We start from the raw sequence: 19428 nt of genomic DNA, 5'->3' as shown, positions 1-19428 counted from the left end.
TTGAGGTGCGTTGAGACCTTATATAAACTTTTTTTCCTTAAGAAATAATCATCTATGATCATTAGTGCTCCTACTAAACCTGCAAATTTAAATCTTTTAACAAGTGGGGTGCCCCGGAGGGGGTTTAATCGCTCTTGAGAGGGTTTATGTCTCTCTCTCTAAACCCACGCTCTCCATTAACTACTACTGTACTGATTCCTAGTGCGAGAAAGTTGCCCTAAGCTGTTTATCCGCCCCTCCTACTGTGAAACCATTGCCAACCCCCGTCTCCGCCGCATTTTTTATGCCCTAAAATGCTATCAAGAAGAGCAATCTTTCGCTTACTTCGTCGCCTCTCTCTTCCATCTCCACCCCCTCTTCCTCTTCTTTTGCGAAGCTATGGAGCTCAGCCCGAACACAATTCCGCCTCCATGGCCACCACCAATGATACCTTCGACAGTGAAGATTACAAGGACCTCCACAACATTGCAAGCACCACCTCTTCTCAACCTAGATGGAACCAGGCTTATCGTGAAAGGGTCGACAAAGCCATTTTTGGGGCTCAACGTTCTCAGAAGAGAAAGAAAGACGCCTTACACTTGGAGGCAGCACAAGTTGATGTGGAAGAAGAGAGAGAAGAATCAGAAGTTGAAGGAGAAGAAAGAGAAGTGGGGGTTGTAGAAGAGGAAGAAGAGAGAGAAACGGAGGAGGATATAAGGGCTTCGAGTCTTGCTAAGGCTCTTTTGCAAGCGGCATTGGCGAGGCCCGATGATGAAGAGGAAGAGGAAATGGGATATGGGGTTGTGAAGTTGGAGGACCAGCGATCGCTAAGTGTGGGTATCATTGGCGCTCCTAATTCTGGAAAGTCAGCACTCACCAATTTCTTGGTTAGTTATTCTTCTGTTCATTCCTTTGATGAAATTGTGTGATATTGGGTACTTTCTCAGTTGAATTTCAATCCTCTGCTTTTGTTTATCTTTGTAATTTCTACCTTGTTTGTCTTGCTTCTGAACTTCTGAACACATTTCATTTAAATACAAAAGACTTTTTTGATAAATATTGAATACAAAAGACTTAAAGGCCTAATTTATGTAAGTTACAAAAAATAAATAAGTGTCATTTCATTTCAATCATGGAGACCAATTCTAAAGTAGAAATGAACAAGGGAAAAGTTTTTATAGAGCCGAGGCTCTAAACAATCAAATTATAGTGCGCAATTTCAATATAATATGCGATATCTTGTTCATTCCAAGCAATTTGTACTTATAATAGGTGGGTTTTTTTTACACTAAATGAAAAGAGTGCTCACAAGTTCGGAACTATGCCTTGTATTTTTCCCTTTCTAAATTCAGCTACGTTTATTCATGTTCTACTTAGTCAGATGTTTTCTTGTGACTAATCTATTAGGAACTCAATGGACTGGCTGTAGACGGTTTCATTGGTCAATTTTCAAAAAAGGGGAAAAAAAAACTACTTCTCAGGTTTTTCTCTTTCTTTAAAGGGACTCTAAATTTTCCATAAAATAAAATATATGTAAGTGAATCCATGGGTACGGACAAACAAAGACGTTTACATCAAAAAGGCCTGCAGTTGGTATTACTCTCATATATGCTTCTATTACAACCTACCTCCAGATGGTGGGTACTCATCATTGTAATACCTAAACACTTATCCCCAGCTTTTGTTAACATGAAGGGTGGAAGACGTGTCCATCTAGTGCATTATGAATACTTAGAAGTCAGATTGGCTTATCAAAGAGATGCCATTCTAGTGCAGCGGGGCGACTTTGGCCTGTCCATGGATCCTTGGACTTCATTCTGTAGGAAACCAATTCTAGTGGCTTGCCTTTTCCTCCTGTTCACCAGTAGCAAGCCTTTTCAAACCCACTCTAATTGTTTTTGTACAATCGTCATCTCTTTCGAGTGCTCACTCAACAGCCACAGATGCTCTTCTCTCAGATGGCAATTTAGTATTCCACACGGCATTCACATCTTTGTATGGAGGAGGCATAAAATATTCCTGGCTTTTACCAGAGGCATTGGAGTGGATGTAGTACGCTCAGCTCAATAGGATCAACATGGGCAATGCCAAGAAAAGTAACTTTAATAAAATGACAATATCAGAAATAGACTGGGGGAAGATACTGTATATCTTAGAATCCCTGTGACAATAAAAGTTGTATTCATTGAATTTTTATGTTCATTTTGGTTTGTTGCATATTTCATGGATTTACTTGAAGGAAATCCTAGAATATTCTTGGGGGATTCATTTTATATGATTGGTTTTGTGATCATATCAAGAGGATTTATATATATGAATGCGCAGTTGTTTGTCTGTTGGCTGTGAAATATTTTCCATTTTGCCTCTATTGTCATGACAGTTGACCTTTTTCCCTTAAATTTTCATTTAGCAGTTAGTGGGATAAACAATGGAATTAAGAGTTGCCCTTTGAGGTTTGAATTTAAGCTACATTGTGAGCGTAAGTTTCAATGTGTTGTATTTTTGTGTTCTAGTGTGAATAAGAACTTACAACTTGCATGTTTGGCAAGTATTGACTCCTTGAATTTCGTTCCTTTACACTTTTTTAGGTTGGAACTAAAGTGGCTGCTGTTTCAAGAAAGACAAATACAACATGCCATGAAGTTCTAGGAGTGATGACCAAAGGCAATACTCAGATTGTAAGGTTCTCTCTCTGTCTCTCTCTCACGCGCATGCGAACACTATGTTGGATGTTTCTCTCATTATTTATTGTGTGATGGCCATAAGAATCCAAAAGTTGCACCATATATAATATATAATAATAGACATATTATTATATATTTATATATATATAATATACGTGTGTGTGCGCGTGCGTGTGTGCATGTGTGTGTGTCTCTGGGTGTGTGCGTGCATGCGTGTGTGTCTCTGTGTGTGAGTGCGTGTGTGTGCGCGTGCGTGTGTCTGTGTGTATGTGCATGCATGCGTATGTGTCTATATATAAACTGTGCCCCTGAAGTGTCTTTTTAGATTTGTAACATGTATGTTGTGATTGTTGTGACTTGTGGAATTCCTGATTTAATGCAATGGTTCTTCTTTGCCAACAAAATTATATGATTGCCTATCAGTCATAGTTATGAGTGGTTGTAGCTGAGAATGCATTTTGTGGCAAACCTTGAAAAAAGTTGGAAATTATGAAGAAAGTTCGATACCATGGAGTGAAAACTGCTTACACTAAAAATACTGAATAAAAAACTCCCAACACCTAATAATCATTTATTCAAGCACGAGATTAGTATTAGTGTGCAGTGTGTGTATGTCTACTTGATCGTTAATGGAGGGTTTGATCTTTCAAAAAAGTACTGAGCATGTGTAAATTTTTTTATCATTTTTTTTTTCTTATTTTTTTACAAATGTAATAGTAAGTTTTCACCATTTTTATGATAAAAAAAGGTTTTAAAATCATCATCCACCTTCTTCAGGTAAAATGTCTGGGTGTGCTCACCAGCTGGCACCACATGGTAGTTTCAAATACACTGTTGCTACATTGTATCTTCAGTTCCATGTGAATGATGTGACCGCGTATGTCTATGCGGAATTTGCTGGCGTAATGCAAACACCAGTTCTTTTTTGTGTAGGTCACACTAGGGCATCAAGACGAATACATGGCAGTTGTCTGAGAACAATAAATTAAATAATCCTCTTTGATGAGTAATTAACTCCTACTTAAATATAAGCTACATGGGGAAAAATGACTTAAATATACGCTACTGTTGTAACTTAAATATACGTTACAATTGTGTGAAGTTCTATCATGTGCAACATGTGCAAATATGTGCAAGTATATGCCTGGTTCACACATTCAACAATGTTCTAGTTAAAGATGAAGCATATGCCTGTCTCACACATCAACAATGTTCCAGTTGATTCCATATTTGAAGAAAGACAAGCATTTGCCGGACTCGCACATTCAACAATGGGATTTTTTTAGGGTGTTAAAAAGGGGTGCAAAACAAGGTCACATTCAACAATGTTCTAGTTGAGAAACTGGTTTTGATGTGAGTTACTCTTAATTGGTTAAATGTGGGGATGGGGGGGGGGGGGGGGGGGCATTGACGGCGTTTATAGGTGTTTTAGGGTGTTGTGGGCCAATGATAGAGAAGAACTTCAAGAGGAGCTGAATTTCATAAGGAGCATGTGGTGTGTTTTGTGGTGTTTTTAGTGGGATTGTACGCAACTAGATTTACCTATGAGGAAAATTGGGATGTTAGGATGCAAATTATGAATAAAAAATTGTCACTTTATATCATGGATATTGCACTTGTTGATTTACCTATAGAAGTTTATGTTCTACTTGGACAAGTGATATTTCTGATTCAATTGTGACAAGAATTGATCAGGTCTCTTTCCATAGACTTAAAGAGAATTTTCTCACTTGTGAATTATTTACTGTCTGAAGCTGATATGGAGTCCTTGGCCATTAGTGTATACATGTTTGCATCATTTTTCTCATGGATTTTGTCAAAAAAGGGAAGAGATAAAAAGTTCCAATTAAAAAAGAAAAAAAAAGAAAAAGAAAATTGAAGGAAAGATGAGAAAGAGGGGTACATGCCCCATGTTCCGTAAGAAGGGGCAAACCACCGCTCCACTTTCAAATCTCTCTCTCTCTACAGCCCACGTTCTTTCTTATCTTCCTAAGAATCAGGTGTGCCCATCATTCTGTACTCTCTCTTCCTTTGATATCCTAAAAATGGGGGAACAATCTGACCCTATCTCTCTCTACACTGTCACATGCAAGAAAGAGAGACACCCTCCATTCCATTCTCTCTCTAAAAAGAAAAAAAAAAAAAAAAAAAAGTTATATATATATATATAATATCAACGGAGGAAGTGGGACAAACCTCATAATATTTCTCTCTATCTTCCTTTCACGACATTTTGACTAACGTAGGAAGGAGAGCCCACAAGAGAGGCATGTGGGTGTGAAACTAAAACCAACTGAAACTTTCCTCTATAAAATATGAGGAGAGAGAGAGAGAGAGAGAGAGAGAGAGAGAGAGAGAGGTTTTGTTTCTCTTAGGTTGGATACTTTAATTTCTCCATTGATAGAGAAATGTGGATAAAGAGAGAATGAAAAAAAGAAAGGATGAAAGATAGAGAGGCGTAACAAAATCTCAAACCCGCCACAAATTCGACGACTCTATTATAGGTTGCTTGGGACATGGTACATGCAAAACTTGGTAATGCATCAAATCCTAGGCATGCAGATTCTATTATAAGCAAAACCAGGTTTTAGGAACAATGTTGTTTGGGTAGCTTTAGGATGAACCCAGTATATAAATAAATCACCTGTTTGGGTCATCTAAATGTAAGACTAGGTTTTGGCAGTTTGTTGTGAAACCTTCTTAGAGAGATTTCTAAGATTTACCAGGTCCTTAACATGGATAATATTAAGATTCAACCTTGTTTAGCAAGATGCAACAATATTTAAGTGACAAAAATTGTTTCATGTTGACATGAAACATTCACTTCGATAAAAAAATATGCCAGCACTTATAAAACCATTTCTAAGCAAAAAGGGGATTATAATGTTACCTTTTTTTTCTACTTAAATAAAGCTTCACTGAAACGCTAGATCTGAGGCAATGGAGGAGGGGGGACTTGTTAAGATGCTGAGGGGAATTGATCCCATGATATGATAACTCGTACTCCACTGAGACCTGTATCTATGTCATTTAATGGAAAGATAAGGATCCGAAAAAATGAAGGGGAAATTCACAAAATATCTTGAGAAACGTCATAATAATCCACAAATAAGGATCAAACACATAACATCTTGGTTCAGTTTAAATGATGCCATGCATTATGAAATACCTTCATTAGGAAGATAATGGATACCTACTTAGGCTTAGGATGAAGTGTCATTGGAAGAAGACAGGGTTTGAGGCCTAGGATGGATAAAAAACGATTCATAGAGCTTTTTCGGAGAACATTAGGGCCATACAGGTGTTGGTCGAAGTTATTCTCTGCATAAAGCACTACAAAAATGGTGTGGGAAATAATGCTTATGGATAGGCACATTTTTAAGGTGGTGGTAGAGCTTCTCATGAACCTTATAGAGAGGATGGTAGAGGGTGGTAGAGATTGAAGTAACAAAGAATTGTGAAGAATTGGGTACAGAGAGAAGAATGTAGAAAGAGGAGATAGGGTTTAATGAATGGCTGCAATCTCGAGGGAAAATCAAGCTTTTTGGGATATGCTCATTCCAACTGTTTTTTTGGAATGAATGTATCTTGGTTTTAAAGCTTTTTGGGATGTGCATAACCTGAATTTGGGCTCCATTCCTATATCCTACACCCCAAGCTGATGGTATCCTGGTTATGTAAAACCAATATTTGGATATGACAGGTCCCAAACAACCTATTAGGGTTCTGACAAATCCCTATTGAGTATGCTTATGGCCATTAACTGATGGAGAAGGCTAGTGCTCCAATTCCAGCCACCTGTAGGTCTGTCCCTGCCATGTTCTTTAATGCCTGTAATACTGAAATTTTCGTGATGGGAAGGAGCCACTTAACTGCAGTCCGTGCCAAGCCCTTGGCTGTTACAAGGCTTTCTACAATTTTAATAGAAGTTATGGAGGTTCCTTTGAATATAGCTTCATAGCCGAACATTGACATCGTCTTTAAGGCTAATAACTCTTATGCCAATGGTGGCTTCAATTGGGATACTAAGTATGTCAATTGGATTCAGATTTAATGATTAAGGTGAGATTCTGAGGTCCCATTTCAAAAAAGGCCAATTCATCACCCAGCCAAATGACAAAGGCTCGCAAAAATGCACACAAAGCCTTAAGGATGGAGGATGTTTGATTATCTACTGTTCTTATCTTAGATTCCCAGCCAGCAGGTGTGGTCCATATCTGTGATATTGTCTGCCCACATGAGGGGTCTCTAGGTCAACATAGATCAGACCCCTAATGTCATGTTGTCATCCAAAACAAGGCTAGCTGTTTAAGTGGGTTAGTATATACTTCAAATAGCTAATTGCTTCGCTGTGGCGAGGACGTGATTGGTTTGAAGGGCTTTTGTATCCAAGTGCATAATGGCAACTAAAGCCTTGTATGTATTCATGCATGTCTGAGGGTTTTTATACCAAGTGCATGATGGCAATGAACGCATTGTATGTAGTCTACTCGGGCATGTTTGAGGAGTTTTTGTAGCCAAATTGCCTTTATTGAAAAAGATGTTGTATATTTACAAATTCTAAACAGTTTAACATCTTAATAGCAATGGAAGAAAAAAACAAACACATGTTTGCTAATTGAAACACTTAATATAAGATCAACATTGACTTTTTTTCCTTAAGGTGACATGACACAAACTGTAATAAATAAATTCAAAATCAAAATGTAGTGGATGTTCAACATCAAATGCGAAATAGGGGCATAAGGCCCGCAGAATAGGGACGTTTGTCCATCTCGACCAACTTTTGGCAATTGCAAATACCACCATCTATCTCTCTACAAACGATAATAGGTCTTTTGGGATCTAACATACCCAAATACTAGTTTTGCATAACCAGGATACAAGTCGGCTTTGGGTGTTTGGATGTAAGAATGGAGCCCAAGTTGTGTATATCCCAAAAAGCCCTTAAAACCTACACATGCTCATTCCAAAAAAAAAGAACCTAGAACAAGCATATCCTAGCTTTGGCAAAAACTCGTTTTTTCTTAGGACTGCAATCGTCTATTAAACCTTTTGTCCTCTTTCTATATTCTCCTCTCTCTACCCAATTCTTCCCCATTCTCTGTAACTCATCACCATCCACCATCATCTCTAGAACCCTTTGCTACCACCTTAAAACCGTGCACCTATTTGTGAGTGTTATTTTCGACACCATTTTTGCGGTGTTTTATATAGAGAAGAGCTTAGGATCATCACCTCTATGGCCTCATGTTCGATGAGAAATTAGAAGTCTCTGAGTCATTGATCCATTTTAGGCACCAAGCTCAGCCTTCTTCTAGCGGTGCTTTATCCTTAGCCTAGGCAGGTATGTATTGTCTTCTTCTTGATAAAATTATTTCGTGATGATATGTGTTAGATCCTTTAGCAAGGCATTCGTTGCTCACTGATATGGTCGAAAGATCTTAGATATGTCTTGGGGTGGTTTTGACTTCCCTTGGTACGAGTCTAATATCTAGATTTATGGAGTTTATTTGCTTGTTGTTTCCTTTTCTATTGTTTGGAAATAATATGAAAGAGTGATATGTGTGTGTGCATGTAGAGAGAGAGAGAGAGAGAGAGAGAGAGAGAGAGGTGGGGGGGGGGACAACGTGACCATAATGATGAGATGATGTAAAGGGTATGATTTGTACATAAGATTTTGTTAGGAAAAGCTATATGTATGAAATCCATTGTGTGTGTGTGTGTGAGAGAGAGAGAGAGCGAGAGAAACGGTCTACAAAATAAGGTATGGGCCATCCAATTTGATTCTCATATTATAGATGGCTAATATCTAAGAAATCGTTTTAAATGGAAAGACACCAATATATTGTCAACAATCTTTAAAATGAATGGTTAACATGGTTTAACAAAAACCTGCTCAAAACCGGTTTTACATTTAGATGACCCAAACAGAGCAAGTTGTTATATATTGGGTTCATCTATAAGCTACTGAAACGACATTGTTACTAAAACGTGGTTTTGCATATGCTAGAATTTATATAGCCAGGATTTCATGCATAACTAGGTTTTGCTTATGGGACCTATAAAAGGATTGAAGGGAGAAGGATTTGATTATAGTGAACATACTAGAGCTTTGAGAGACCAAAATGAGAGAGAGAGAGAGAGAGAGAGAGAGAGAGAGCCCATACCTCTGTTTTATTTATGGATGACTTAAGTAGGCCCATGCCTTTGTTTTATTTATGGATGACTTAACTAGGCACCTACAAGATGAGGTACTGTAGTGTATGTTTTTTGCAAGTGACGGTTTTGATTGATGAGACTTGAAGCGATGTCAACACAAAGTTAGAACTTTGGAGAGATGTTCTAAAATCTAAAGTTAGCCGGACTAAGACAGAGTATATGAAATGCAAGTTTAGTAATAATAGGAGTCGAAACGAGGAAGTAGTTAAGATTGATGGTGAAGAAGTACCAAAAAGAGTGCACTTTCGATATCCTGGGTTGATAATCTTGGAAAATTGAGAGATTGAGAAAGCTATCAGACATAGAATTAGGGCTGGGCGGGCAAAGTAGAGATGTGCAACCAGAGTTTTATGTGATCGCCGCATATCAATGAAGTTATAGGGGAAGTTCTATAGGACAATTGTGAGACCAACTTTGCTTTATGGGGTAGAATGTTGGGTGGTCAAGAAACAATATACCCATAGGATGAGTGTAGCTAAGATAAAGATGTTAATATGGATGAGTGGCAAGACAAGAAGGGATAAAATTCAAAATGAATACATTCGGGAGAACTTAGGTGGGGCTCCAATAGGTGATAATATGAGAGAAATTAGACTTAGGTGGGTTGGTCATGTGCAGCGCAGACCCAGTACGACACTTGTTAGGAGGTGCGAGTTAGTTCAAGTGGAAGGCTTAAAAAGGGTAAGGGGTATGCCCAAAAGGACATTGTTGGAAATAGTGAAAACTTATAGAGTGACTTATGGGCTCACTGAGGGTATGGTCTTTGATAGAGCAAAATGACGGACCAGGTTTCGTGTTGCCAACCTCAAATAGTTGGGAAAAAGCTTGATGATGATCATGATGATGATTGAGTTTCATAATTTTTTATTTATTTTTGAAATGGTGACATTGAGTTGCATAATTGCTAGATAGTGAAATGAAATCCAGTGATGTTGTTAGTTCCCACTTTTCTTCTATTTTTCTGATACTAAATGTGCTTTTTTCTCCAATTGATGAACCCTACATGTGTTTGCATCGTGGCTTGAATTGGTGTTGTCCTTCTATATTAGGAATTGGGTTACTCGAACACCATCTTCATCGTTAAAACTTTGTGTTGCCGCTGCTTCTATGTTCTTTTGTTCTTTTGAAGTTCTGAAAATATTTTTGTACCGCTCTCACTGTTTATATTTTTCGTCAACTGTTGCTTCCTGAAACTGTCATTTGAAAGTCGATTTTTTGAATAGGAGGCTTACATGGGTTATAATTTTCAATGACGAGTTAGTGATTGTGGTTATAATTTTCAATGACGAGTTAGGGATAATTTATGCCTATCCTTAACTCAAATTTATTAAACCTTTAATTCCTAGGTATGGGGCATTTAGTCTTTCTGCAAGTTTTCCATATGTTTTTATACCTTGCCATCATAGTCCATCTTAAGGCTTAAAATTTGCAAAAATTATTGTCAACTAGGTCACAGTATTTAATGTTCAAAGCAGTATGCTTGACTTCTTTTTGTACTCGATATTCCATAATGTTTCATACACTAGTTTATGGTGTCCTCCCTTTGTATTTTTTGCCCTTGTCCATTAATTGTGATTAATTATAGGAAAATGTACTGTGTGAAGTAACCATTGTCTGATACTTTTGTTGCATTAGGTAATGGAAATCTTTCTATTTTCATTAACTTTTGATGTGGTTCTGATTGGCTGCATACAGTGTTTATATGACACCCCAGGACTTATGCTCAAACGTGATGGATATCCCTACAGAACTGATGTGAGGGTTAGAGTGGAAAGTGCATGGAGTTCAGTTGACCTCTATGATCTTCTGATAGTTCTGTTTGATGTTCATAGGCATCTTGAAATGTAAGTTCGTACACAACGATACCTTTGGACTCAAATTTTTGCTCTGTTTTATATCCCTTTTATATTGGTTTATACTTGTTCTTTCTTCCTTGCTGTGCCTTGTTTATTTTAAGAAAGTTTAAAATGTGTATTTTTTACCTACTCTGTCCTTTTGAAATTCTTCATATGGATCGTTCTCTTTTGTACCTTACATTAATCAAAACACCGCTATGGTGTTAAAATCCCATTGGCCTAGCGTCTTCGTGGTAAATCTTAAGCACCTATTTCACCCTCACTAACTCAAAATAAATAACTTGCTTTCTTTAAGTGCATACATACTTAGCTAACCATGTTCTCCCTATGCACCTTGCCTAATGGACACCCCGATCTAACCCCGCTTAGCTTGTGATTGCACAGGGTATACAAAACATACTTCACTAGGTATCAGTGTATCATCAAAAAGCGCTAGGCGGGAGCCCAGTTGAAAAAGACATACCAATATACCATATTCCAAGTTGAAAAAAAAAAGAGATAGACGTCGAGAAGAGAATTTTGATAATCTATATTGTTAAAACAATATACTGTAAAATCATACAAGTGTAGGATATAAAAGTCAACACTCAACACAACAGAAATGTACGGAAATTTAGAAAATATACAGTCTAACAAAAGTCAACACTCATGACTCAACACAGAAGTCAACACTCAACACTCAGCACCAAGAGGCAAGAGTCTTCAGTCACCATCAGCATCATCAGAAGAAATATCAATAGGGCAAGCCTCATCATATGCATCAGAGTCGAGGCCATCATCATCAGAGTCATCTCCCTCTTCAATATAACGCTCGTCCTCCTCTGTTTCTTCTGAATCTGCCTCTTCTTCTACCTTCCTCTTACTAGTATGTGCAGTCTATGCAAATGAGGCCCTAAGAGTCTTGGTTGCTCTACCATTTTCTTTGTATTTTTCTAAACTCAAATATTGTATAATTTCCTCCCTGGTAGCCTCAAGAACATTTTTACACGGGGCAACATCCCCCTTAATCGGCAAGGTGTTTTTTAAACCGGTAAATGCCCTCATTAGTATCCTTTTCACAATAATTACATTTAAATAGGATTTTTATCGCTTGGATTCAGGTTATAACCATACTTCCAACCCGAGTCACCACCCCGACGAGAACCTGGAGAAGATGCTTCCATAGAACAAGGCTTATTTTCATCTTTTTCTGACTCTTCTAAATTCAGAAGATGTTTATTCTCATCCCGAACTGCTTCAGGAACCTTTGTACAAGAAGCAACATTACTTCTAACACCAGCAATGTACCCGCTAGCACCAGCAATGTGTTTTTTGAATCGGCTAATACCCCCATTGGTATCTTTTTCACAAAAATTACACCTTATACATTTTTTATCATTTGGTTTTGGGTTGTACCCATACTTCCAACACGGATCACTTCTTCTAAAAGTAGCAGAAATAGATCTACGACAAGGATTTTGTTCTTGTTTTTGTTTTACATAACTTATATATTGCTTAATCTCCTCTCTGATAGCTTCAGGAATATTTTTACAAGGGGCAACATCCCCCTTGATACCGGCAAGATGTTTTTTTAAACCGGTTTATGCCGCCTTTTGTATCTTTTTCACAAAAATTGCATCGAACGCATTTTTTGTCATTTGGATTCGAGTTGTATCCATATTTCCAACCCAGATCTCTACTCCGACTAACTCTTGAAGAATACATCTCAAAATAAAACAAGCAATCTAAAAAATAAAGTTTTGCACTTACTTTGATTGTTCGAATTCCAAACTTTGAGAAACACTTCAATCCAATGAAATGTAGTTTTCTGGAGGTTTCTTTATCTCTAAAAATATTGTGGCTTCAGGTTTCAAATGAACCTAAAATCCCTCCTTCTAACCTTTTATATCTTTTAAAAAAAAATAAAAAAATAAAAAAAAAAATAAAAAATAAAAAAATAATTCTCCTTCTAACCTTTTATATCTTTTAAAAAAAAAAAATAAATAAAAATAATAATAATAATAATTCCGCCTCTGGGCGGGGTGCAGGTCCTAGACAGCCGGCCAGGGCTAGGCGCTGGGCGGCCTCCTAGGCGGCCGCCCAGGGACCACCGCCCAGTTTGGCCACCTAGGCTTGGGCGATGCGCCCAAGCCTTCTGGATCGCCTAGGCGTTGGGCGGTCCGTGTTTTTGAACACTGCTAGGTATCCCTAAACCATGCCTGGCCCTTACTTGAGAATAGGCTTGTTAAACACATTGGTTGTATTCTTGTAGAGGATGATCAACAATGTCACACATTGTATGGCGCTATCTGCTTATCACTGTTGGTGTCCATAATTCATGCGTGTAATTTTAGTTATTTATGAATGTGACACATTGTATGGTGCTATCTGCTTACCACTTTTAGTATCCATAATTCATGTGTGTAATTTTAGTTATTTATGAAGGAAAACAGGGCTCTGAATTTAGTAGTAGAGCTTATACCACCAGCCAATTATTCTTTGGTGAAACTTAATGATCAAGAAACAGGACAAGATCTAATTTCTTTAGCAGTAAGAATGGAAGGCTGTTGTGTCTACATTATTCCTATTTAGTTTTCTTTTGACATTTCTGTAGTCCCAGTATTCCATTTAATTTAACATTTTTGCTGTAATATTTCTCTTTGTTCAACAATTATGTTTGAATGGTACCAACAAGAGGATCTCCATCAGTTTTTTTTTCCTTTATTGGTAGTTCAGCAGTAGGGTTCGTGCTTCGGATGTACTTGTAACACTGTTAACACCTTATCCAAAGCCACAGTCTGAATATCCATCAATTTTTGTGCCCTTAAATATCCTTTCCCAAATATCGACCTGTTTGCTAACTAGTGCAATGCATAAGTTGTTTGCCTCTGAATAATTTCTTATGTCTAATGTGTCTGAACTTAATTCAGACCAGACAAGAGGGTCACAAGGTTGATTAAACATTTGGGTGAAGAAGTCCATCCCAAACAAAAGCGTGTGTTATGCATGAATAAAGTTGATCTGGTTGAAGTGAAGAAAGATTTATTGAAGGTTGCTAAGGAATTCGGTGAGCTTCCTGGTTATGAGAGGTCAGTAATATTGTTTGTGTGATGTCCTTCTATATCCTGATAGTTGCTGTTTATTTTAATTACCGATTTACTTCTATTTATGTTGAAGCACTCACTGTAATTTTTGCCCTTTTTTTTTAAAAAATTATTTTTGTGTTTGAGTTCTGTAGGTTCTTTATGATATCGGGGCTGCAAGGTTCAGGAGTGAAAGACCTTGTAGATTACCTGACGGAGCAGGCATGTTTCCTTTCTAAATCTTACGTTATTACGCCAAGTTTAATTCATATATATTACCCTTTATATAATAACCTTTCCTATGTTCTACTAATAAATCTAATGTAGCTTCAGGGACCCATTTTTATGCTTTTTGGGTTTTGGAGTATTCTTCTTTTTTTTTCTTTTCTTTTTTTCTTTTTTTTTGACTTTTTTGCTTTTGGGGTAAATGGTGGTAAGAGTTGTTTTAAACATAAGAACTGTCTTTTTCTCTTATCATTGCTACTGTGCTTTCTAATGCGCAATACACTACCACTAATAGTTTGCACAATTTGTTACTTATATTCTGAATAGGCTAACATTTAAATTTGCTTATTCAATTCTTCCATGAACCATGTCTACAATAACAAAACGTGGCATTGGTTTCTAAACTTTTTTGTCTGATGAATTACAACCTGGTATACTCCACATTCATATCTCCAATGTTTATCACCTAACAAATTCTGATCTCATCTATGGTAGCAATGACTAGTGGTGCTCCTCTGAATTTTTTATATTTAGGCAGTTAAAAGACCATGGGATGAAGATCCTACGCGCTTGAGTGAAGACTTTCTGAAAAGTGTATCATTAGAAGTTGTCCGTGAGAAGATGTTAGATCATATTCATCAGGTATTATTTAACTCTAATTATTAGTTGTAAGTGATAGGAAAAATATGTAAGTTTGATTCTGTCCTCGTGCATATGAGTGTGACTCGTGGTGTGATATCTTTTATGCTTTAGGAAATACCATATGCTTTAGACCATCGCTTAGTTGATTGGAAGGATTTGAGAGATGGTTCGCTACGAGTCGAACAGCATTTCATCGCACAAAAGCAAGGCCACCGGAAAATTATTGTCGGAAAGAATGGCTCCAAAATTGGGTATGATTTTATTTATTTATATTTGTTGCCTTTTTCATATATAAATTGATTGATTTACGCTAGTTAACTATGCCGAATCTAACTGTGGACTTCAATATATCAACAAACAATCGCATTTTCCTATGCTATCGATTGAAGTATACATGAATCACAGACGATATTTATATTTGTTACCTTTTTCATATATAAATTGATCGGTTTACGCTAGTTAACTATGCTGAATCTAACTGTGGACTTCAATATATCAACAAACAATCGCATCTTCCTATGCTATCGATTGAAGTATACATGAATCACAGACGATATTTATATTTGTTACCTTTTTCATATATGAATTGATTGATTTACGCTAGTTAACTATGCTGAATCTAACTGTGGACTTCAATATATCAACAAACAATCGCATCTTCCTATGCTATCGATTGAAGTATACATGAATCACAGATGATAGGTTATTACTGTCCATTGTCCAGTGGATTTTCATATGCTTCCCATTTTCATATTGCATGCAGATGGGTTAGTTTAAAGGACCTCAGCAGCTTGCATGTGATTTGGAGTTGTTATAACCTGAATGCAACTGATGTATATTTTCTCTTACTCCTAATAAATGTCACTTGTCATAAAAGAAAGCATTTTTCATTGTGTATCATGCATGTGAAATGTAGGAAAGTTTGACGGGTTTTATAGTAGATTAAGTTGACAGCTGTATCATTTTTGCCTCTGCTTGAATTCCCGTATGGTTTTTTTTTTGGTTGCAGTTGAGAATTTCTTCTTTTTTTTTTTGTCAAAAAAAGAATTAATGACTTACCTATTTAGCATTGCCACCCCTTAACTTTCTATTAAATATCAGCCATGAGCTTTTGCCATGAATAATTTTGATTTGGTATCGATGGTACTCTGCATATCTGTAACAAACTGTTTTGAAGTTGTTCTGATCAATTGGAAAGCTGGGAAGTCTTTATCTCACTTGAAACTCGTGCAGTCTGCCTCCACATTTCACAGTTAACAGAGTATAAAATTACGTTGAAGAACTTTTTCATCAGAATGGAGTTTTCTATTTTGTCAATCACAATATTTTATTACTTTACAACAGGGTTTAAAAAAAGGCTAGGCGGCCGGCCTGTCGCCCAATGCCCAGGCAGGCATCCAGAACCTCAGGCGTCCTGTAGTACAAATTCTTTAGATATATACATATATGTGTTGTCCAAACACACATATATGCTGTGTCAATGTTGTAATTTATTGCATTTGAAAATATTGTAACATACTGTATACAAACATATGACATATCGCATGTTAGAGAATAAACTTGTTTAAAGTTTCAAAATTCAAACCATACAAAATTTAAATGTTTAATATACTCTGTATTAGTAATAGTCTCAAACTCTCCATATTCCATAATAACATGGACTCCAAGACTCCAACTCTCAAAGTCTTCAACAAACTTAAAAAAGTATAAAACCAAACAACAAATAATCCAAAAAGGCGAAATATCTAACATCTACATGTCTATTAAGAGATTGAGGGCTTATGAAAATATTCTTTTAACTTTAGGGGGATGAAAATACCCCCCATAACCTGTTTAAATGTTTTTGGGGTCAAAATTACCCTTTTTTCCCATTTGGGCATCTTTAAAAAATTGAAAAAAGGCCCACACATCCCTGGACACCTGCCTAGGTGCCCACCCAGGTACATATGCCTAGAATGGGGTGTTTAGATCTAAGCGTATGGCCAGAGGCGTCTTGGGCACCTAGGCATCGGGCGGACCATTTTTTAAACCTTGCTTTACAATGTTGTCACTTTAATTATTGATTGCAGAAGTGTGCATGATGACTTTGTTTTTTCTGTCGCTGATAGCGACCACCCAAGCAGATGTTCTTCCGCACTAAACACACAGCTGAAGGGATCTTTTTTATCTGGAATTTGCAGAGCGAAAAGTTATATGCTCCTAAAGTAGCAAAATGTACATTTACTCCCTTCGGCCCCAAATTGTGGTGTACATAACCTACTTAACCTAGAAAAAGAAAATTTTGATATGCTCTTTATATATTCTGAATAAAATTGCATCTTAGGATTGAACAAAGACATCCAATTTTTGGTGCTCAGATGAAAGTGTTGATACTTAAAATCCTTTTTTTTTTTTTTTTAACTTTTAAGAAATACTTGTCTGTTGATTCTAAAATGGATCTTGAAATTTCATAAAAAAAAATCCTTTTAAGTATGTCTTTGCCCAAGGAGTAAGTGTAAAATCCTCTCCAGTAGGAGTGCGCTTATACACCCTTTCTCCAATCATCCTTGATTCACCTTGTGAGCAATTTCAAAAAAAGGAAAAGAAAAAGATTTTTAGCCCCTAAAATCCTCAACATGATACACTCTAAATAGATGATTCTGAGTTAAATGTTTGAGGGGGATTTTAATTTGGGACATTTTTGTTTGAGCTGTGAATCATTGTTTTTAAATTGATCATAGGGATGAGTAAAGTTGGTGTGAAAATTTTGGGCTAAAAAAAGATCTCCCGAACTGTGTTTTGGGCGACAAACCATATACTGCTGCTAGTCTAGCAGGACCACCAAATCATTTCCCTTTTTTATTTTTATTTGTTTCATATATTTTTTATTCTCGTTTTATTTTGTTGAGCTACTTTTATAAACTGTCCCCTCAAACTTTCCATGCATGTGCTGTCTTTGTGTGATAATGCAGGAGAATTGGAATCGAAGCCAATGAAGAATTGAGGTCCATCTTCAAGAGAGATGTGCACCTTATACTCCGAGTTAGAGTAGAGTGATATGTTCACGGTTATACCACACTCCCTAACGGTCAGCTGGGGAGCTTTGCCTTCCTATGGGCTCTGATATTTATTCTGTATAGTATATGAGGTCGTGTTCTGTATAATAGTAACACATTCTGGGTTTTTTTTTTTTTTTTGAGAATTTTTGGAAGCTCAATGCTTCCGGAATGTATTCATTGTGGCTTGAAATTTTGGCATAATATTTCATGATGGCAGTAAATTAGAAGGGAAATTTGTTCCAAACATATATGCATGTGTTGATTTGGAGCATGAACACCTCAATTGAGCATATCTGATGTCTGCATAATTGGTTTTGGAGGGCACTGTAAGTTTTAAGGAGCTATCCAAATTTGCTAAATAATGAAAATTCATCGAACTTTGGGACTGGTAGTGGAGGGGCTGTCAAGCCAGAAGTAATAATCTTTGTGAGTGGTCTATGCAGTTGAAATATGTGTTAAAGGGAGTGCAATGAAATGTGAATTAAGGGAGTGTGTTTCAAATGAAAATTTTTCTTGACAAATAATTTGGATAATGCAGCCTTGGTTAGTTGTTGACTTGTACATGTGAAGGGCTATTAATATGCTAAAATTTCTTCTGTACAGCCTCGAGTGGTCATTTGTAAGCAATAACAATGAGACTTCGATTTCATGGTACATTGAATTGTGTTCTTGGAGTTTATTTGTAGTTCATTCGTTTAGCTATAGTGTGGATAAAGAAGTCAGACCTGGTTCCTGTGTCTCTGCCTTACCTTTGGTTTTAACACGATGTTTTTAATCTTTTTAGGCCTCATTCGTATCCAAAGCAGAGTCATGTGTACATTGTGCTTTCTTCAAACATTGAGATCAAGGCCTCCTTGATTGGAATACTGAATGCATTTAATTTTATTATTGTAAACATGGTAGTACGGAGTACTAGAAGGCTTCAAATAATTGGGATAATACTCAGATGATGATATGATGATGGTGGTACAGGGAACTGGTCGGCAAAATATTTATGCATGTCCACTTTTTGACCCGGTTGTATGAAAAACATAAGTCCCAAATGTATATGACATCATTTGAGGAAAATGTACCTTAATAAGTTGTAGTGCTATTCGAAACAGGACTGGGCTGAACACCAATGCAGCCCCAGATTATACTGTGTGCACAGACCATGAACTATTGCAGCTCCACTAAAACACCTTAAGTAGGATTCTTTAACCTCAAATTTTTTTTGCTAACTTTTGGGTACTGTTGCCAAACATCGACCCCGGTAGTTAGGTTTATGACTCATTTCTTGCATGTACTCACAAGTCACAATTCTAGTGATAATCACTCATATCAGTGGTTATGAGTTATGACTCTGTTCTCGCTTTCGTCTATATAACAACGAGCATGTTGTCATTTATCAAAGGAAAAAGTGTAAGGTTGACATTTTAACATGTATAATTAAGGTGGACCTCTAAAATCTTTCGGAAAAGGTATTTTTTTATCTTAGAAAGCATCTAATTGATCATCTTGACATCTGAGATACATAGATATGGAGAAAAAAAAGAGATTTTAAGTTCTAACAATAGCACATCTTGTAATACATTATTTGGACCGTCTATTTTCAAGGTTTTCATGAGTTTATAGATGCGTTTGATTTGAACCATTTTGGAGTTTAGAGCTTTATAACTAAAGATAAAAATAGATTCTCACACCATCCTAAGAATTTTTGATACCAAAATTGCCATCTCAC

General features: G+C 36.8%; 1 protein-coding gene across 8 annotated transcripts; it reads left to right on the top strand.

Annotated features, from left to right (window-relative positions):
• On the top strand, nucleotides 1-18776 carry LOC18443233 (GTP-binding family protein). Of its 8 annotated transcripts, none has more exons than XR_016049022.1 (8): nucleotides 1-866; nucleotides 2568-2657; nucleotides 10581-10729; nucleotides 13651-13809; nucleotides 13959-14025; nucleotides 14567-14670; nucleotides 14782-14921; nucleotides 18493-18776. XR_016049022.1 is itself a non-coding variant. In XM_088857796.1 (8 exons), the coding sequence occupies exons 1-8, from the start codon at nucleotides 294-296 to the stop codon at nucleotides 18656-18658; spliced, it is 1452 nt and encodes a 483-aa protein (XP_088713922.1). In that variant the 5' UTR covers nucleotides 1-293; the 3' UTR covers nucleotides 18659-18776. The 8 variants fall into 8 exon arrangements, 5 of the variants coding, with proteins under 5 accessions (XP_088713922.1, XP_088713923.1, XP_088713925.1 ...); XR_016049021.1 differs by lacking the exon at nucleotides 18493-18776 and adding an exon at nucleotides 17622-17952; XM_088857796.1 differs by having other exon boundaries at nucleotides 13959-14029.
• Nucleotides 18777-19428: the final 652 nt, after the last annotated feature.

Source organism: Amborella trichopoda, chromosome 2, assembly GCF_054954075.1.
Source record: "Amborella trichopoda isolate Santa Cruz 75 chromosome 2, AtrichopodaSantaCruz75HAP2 v2.0, whole genome shotgun sequence".
NCBI lineage: Eukaryota > Viridiplantae > Streptophyta > Magnoliopsida > Amborellales > Amborellaceae > Amborella > Amborella trichopoda.
Note: the sequence above shows the minus strand (reverse complement) of the source record. Positions and strands in the feature narration are given on the sequence as shown.

Excerpts from the sequence above, each read along its gene's own strand:
- LOC18443233 (XM_088857796.1), top strand. The coding sequence starts at position 294 with ATGCTATCAAGAAGAGCAATCTTTCGCTTACTTCGTCGCCTCTCTCTT. Across the intron at positions 867-2,567 it reads CAGCACTCACCAATTTCTTG|GTTGGAACTAAAGTGGCTGC; the intron begins GTTAGTTATTCT and ends ACACTTTTTTAG. Across the intron at positions 2,658-10,580 it reads CCAAAGGCAATACTCAGATT|TGTTTATATGACACCCCAGG; the intron begins GTAAGGTTCTCT and ends GGCTGCATACAG.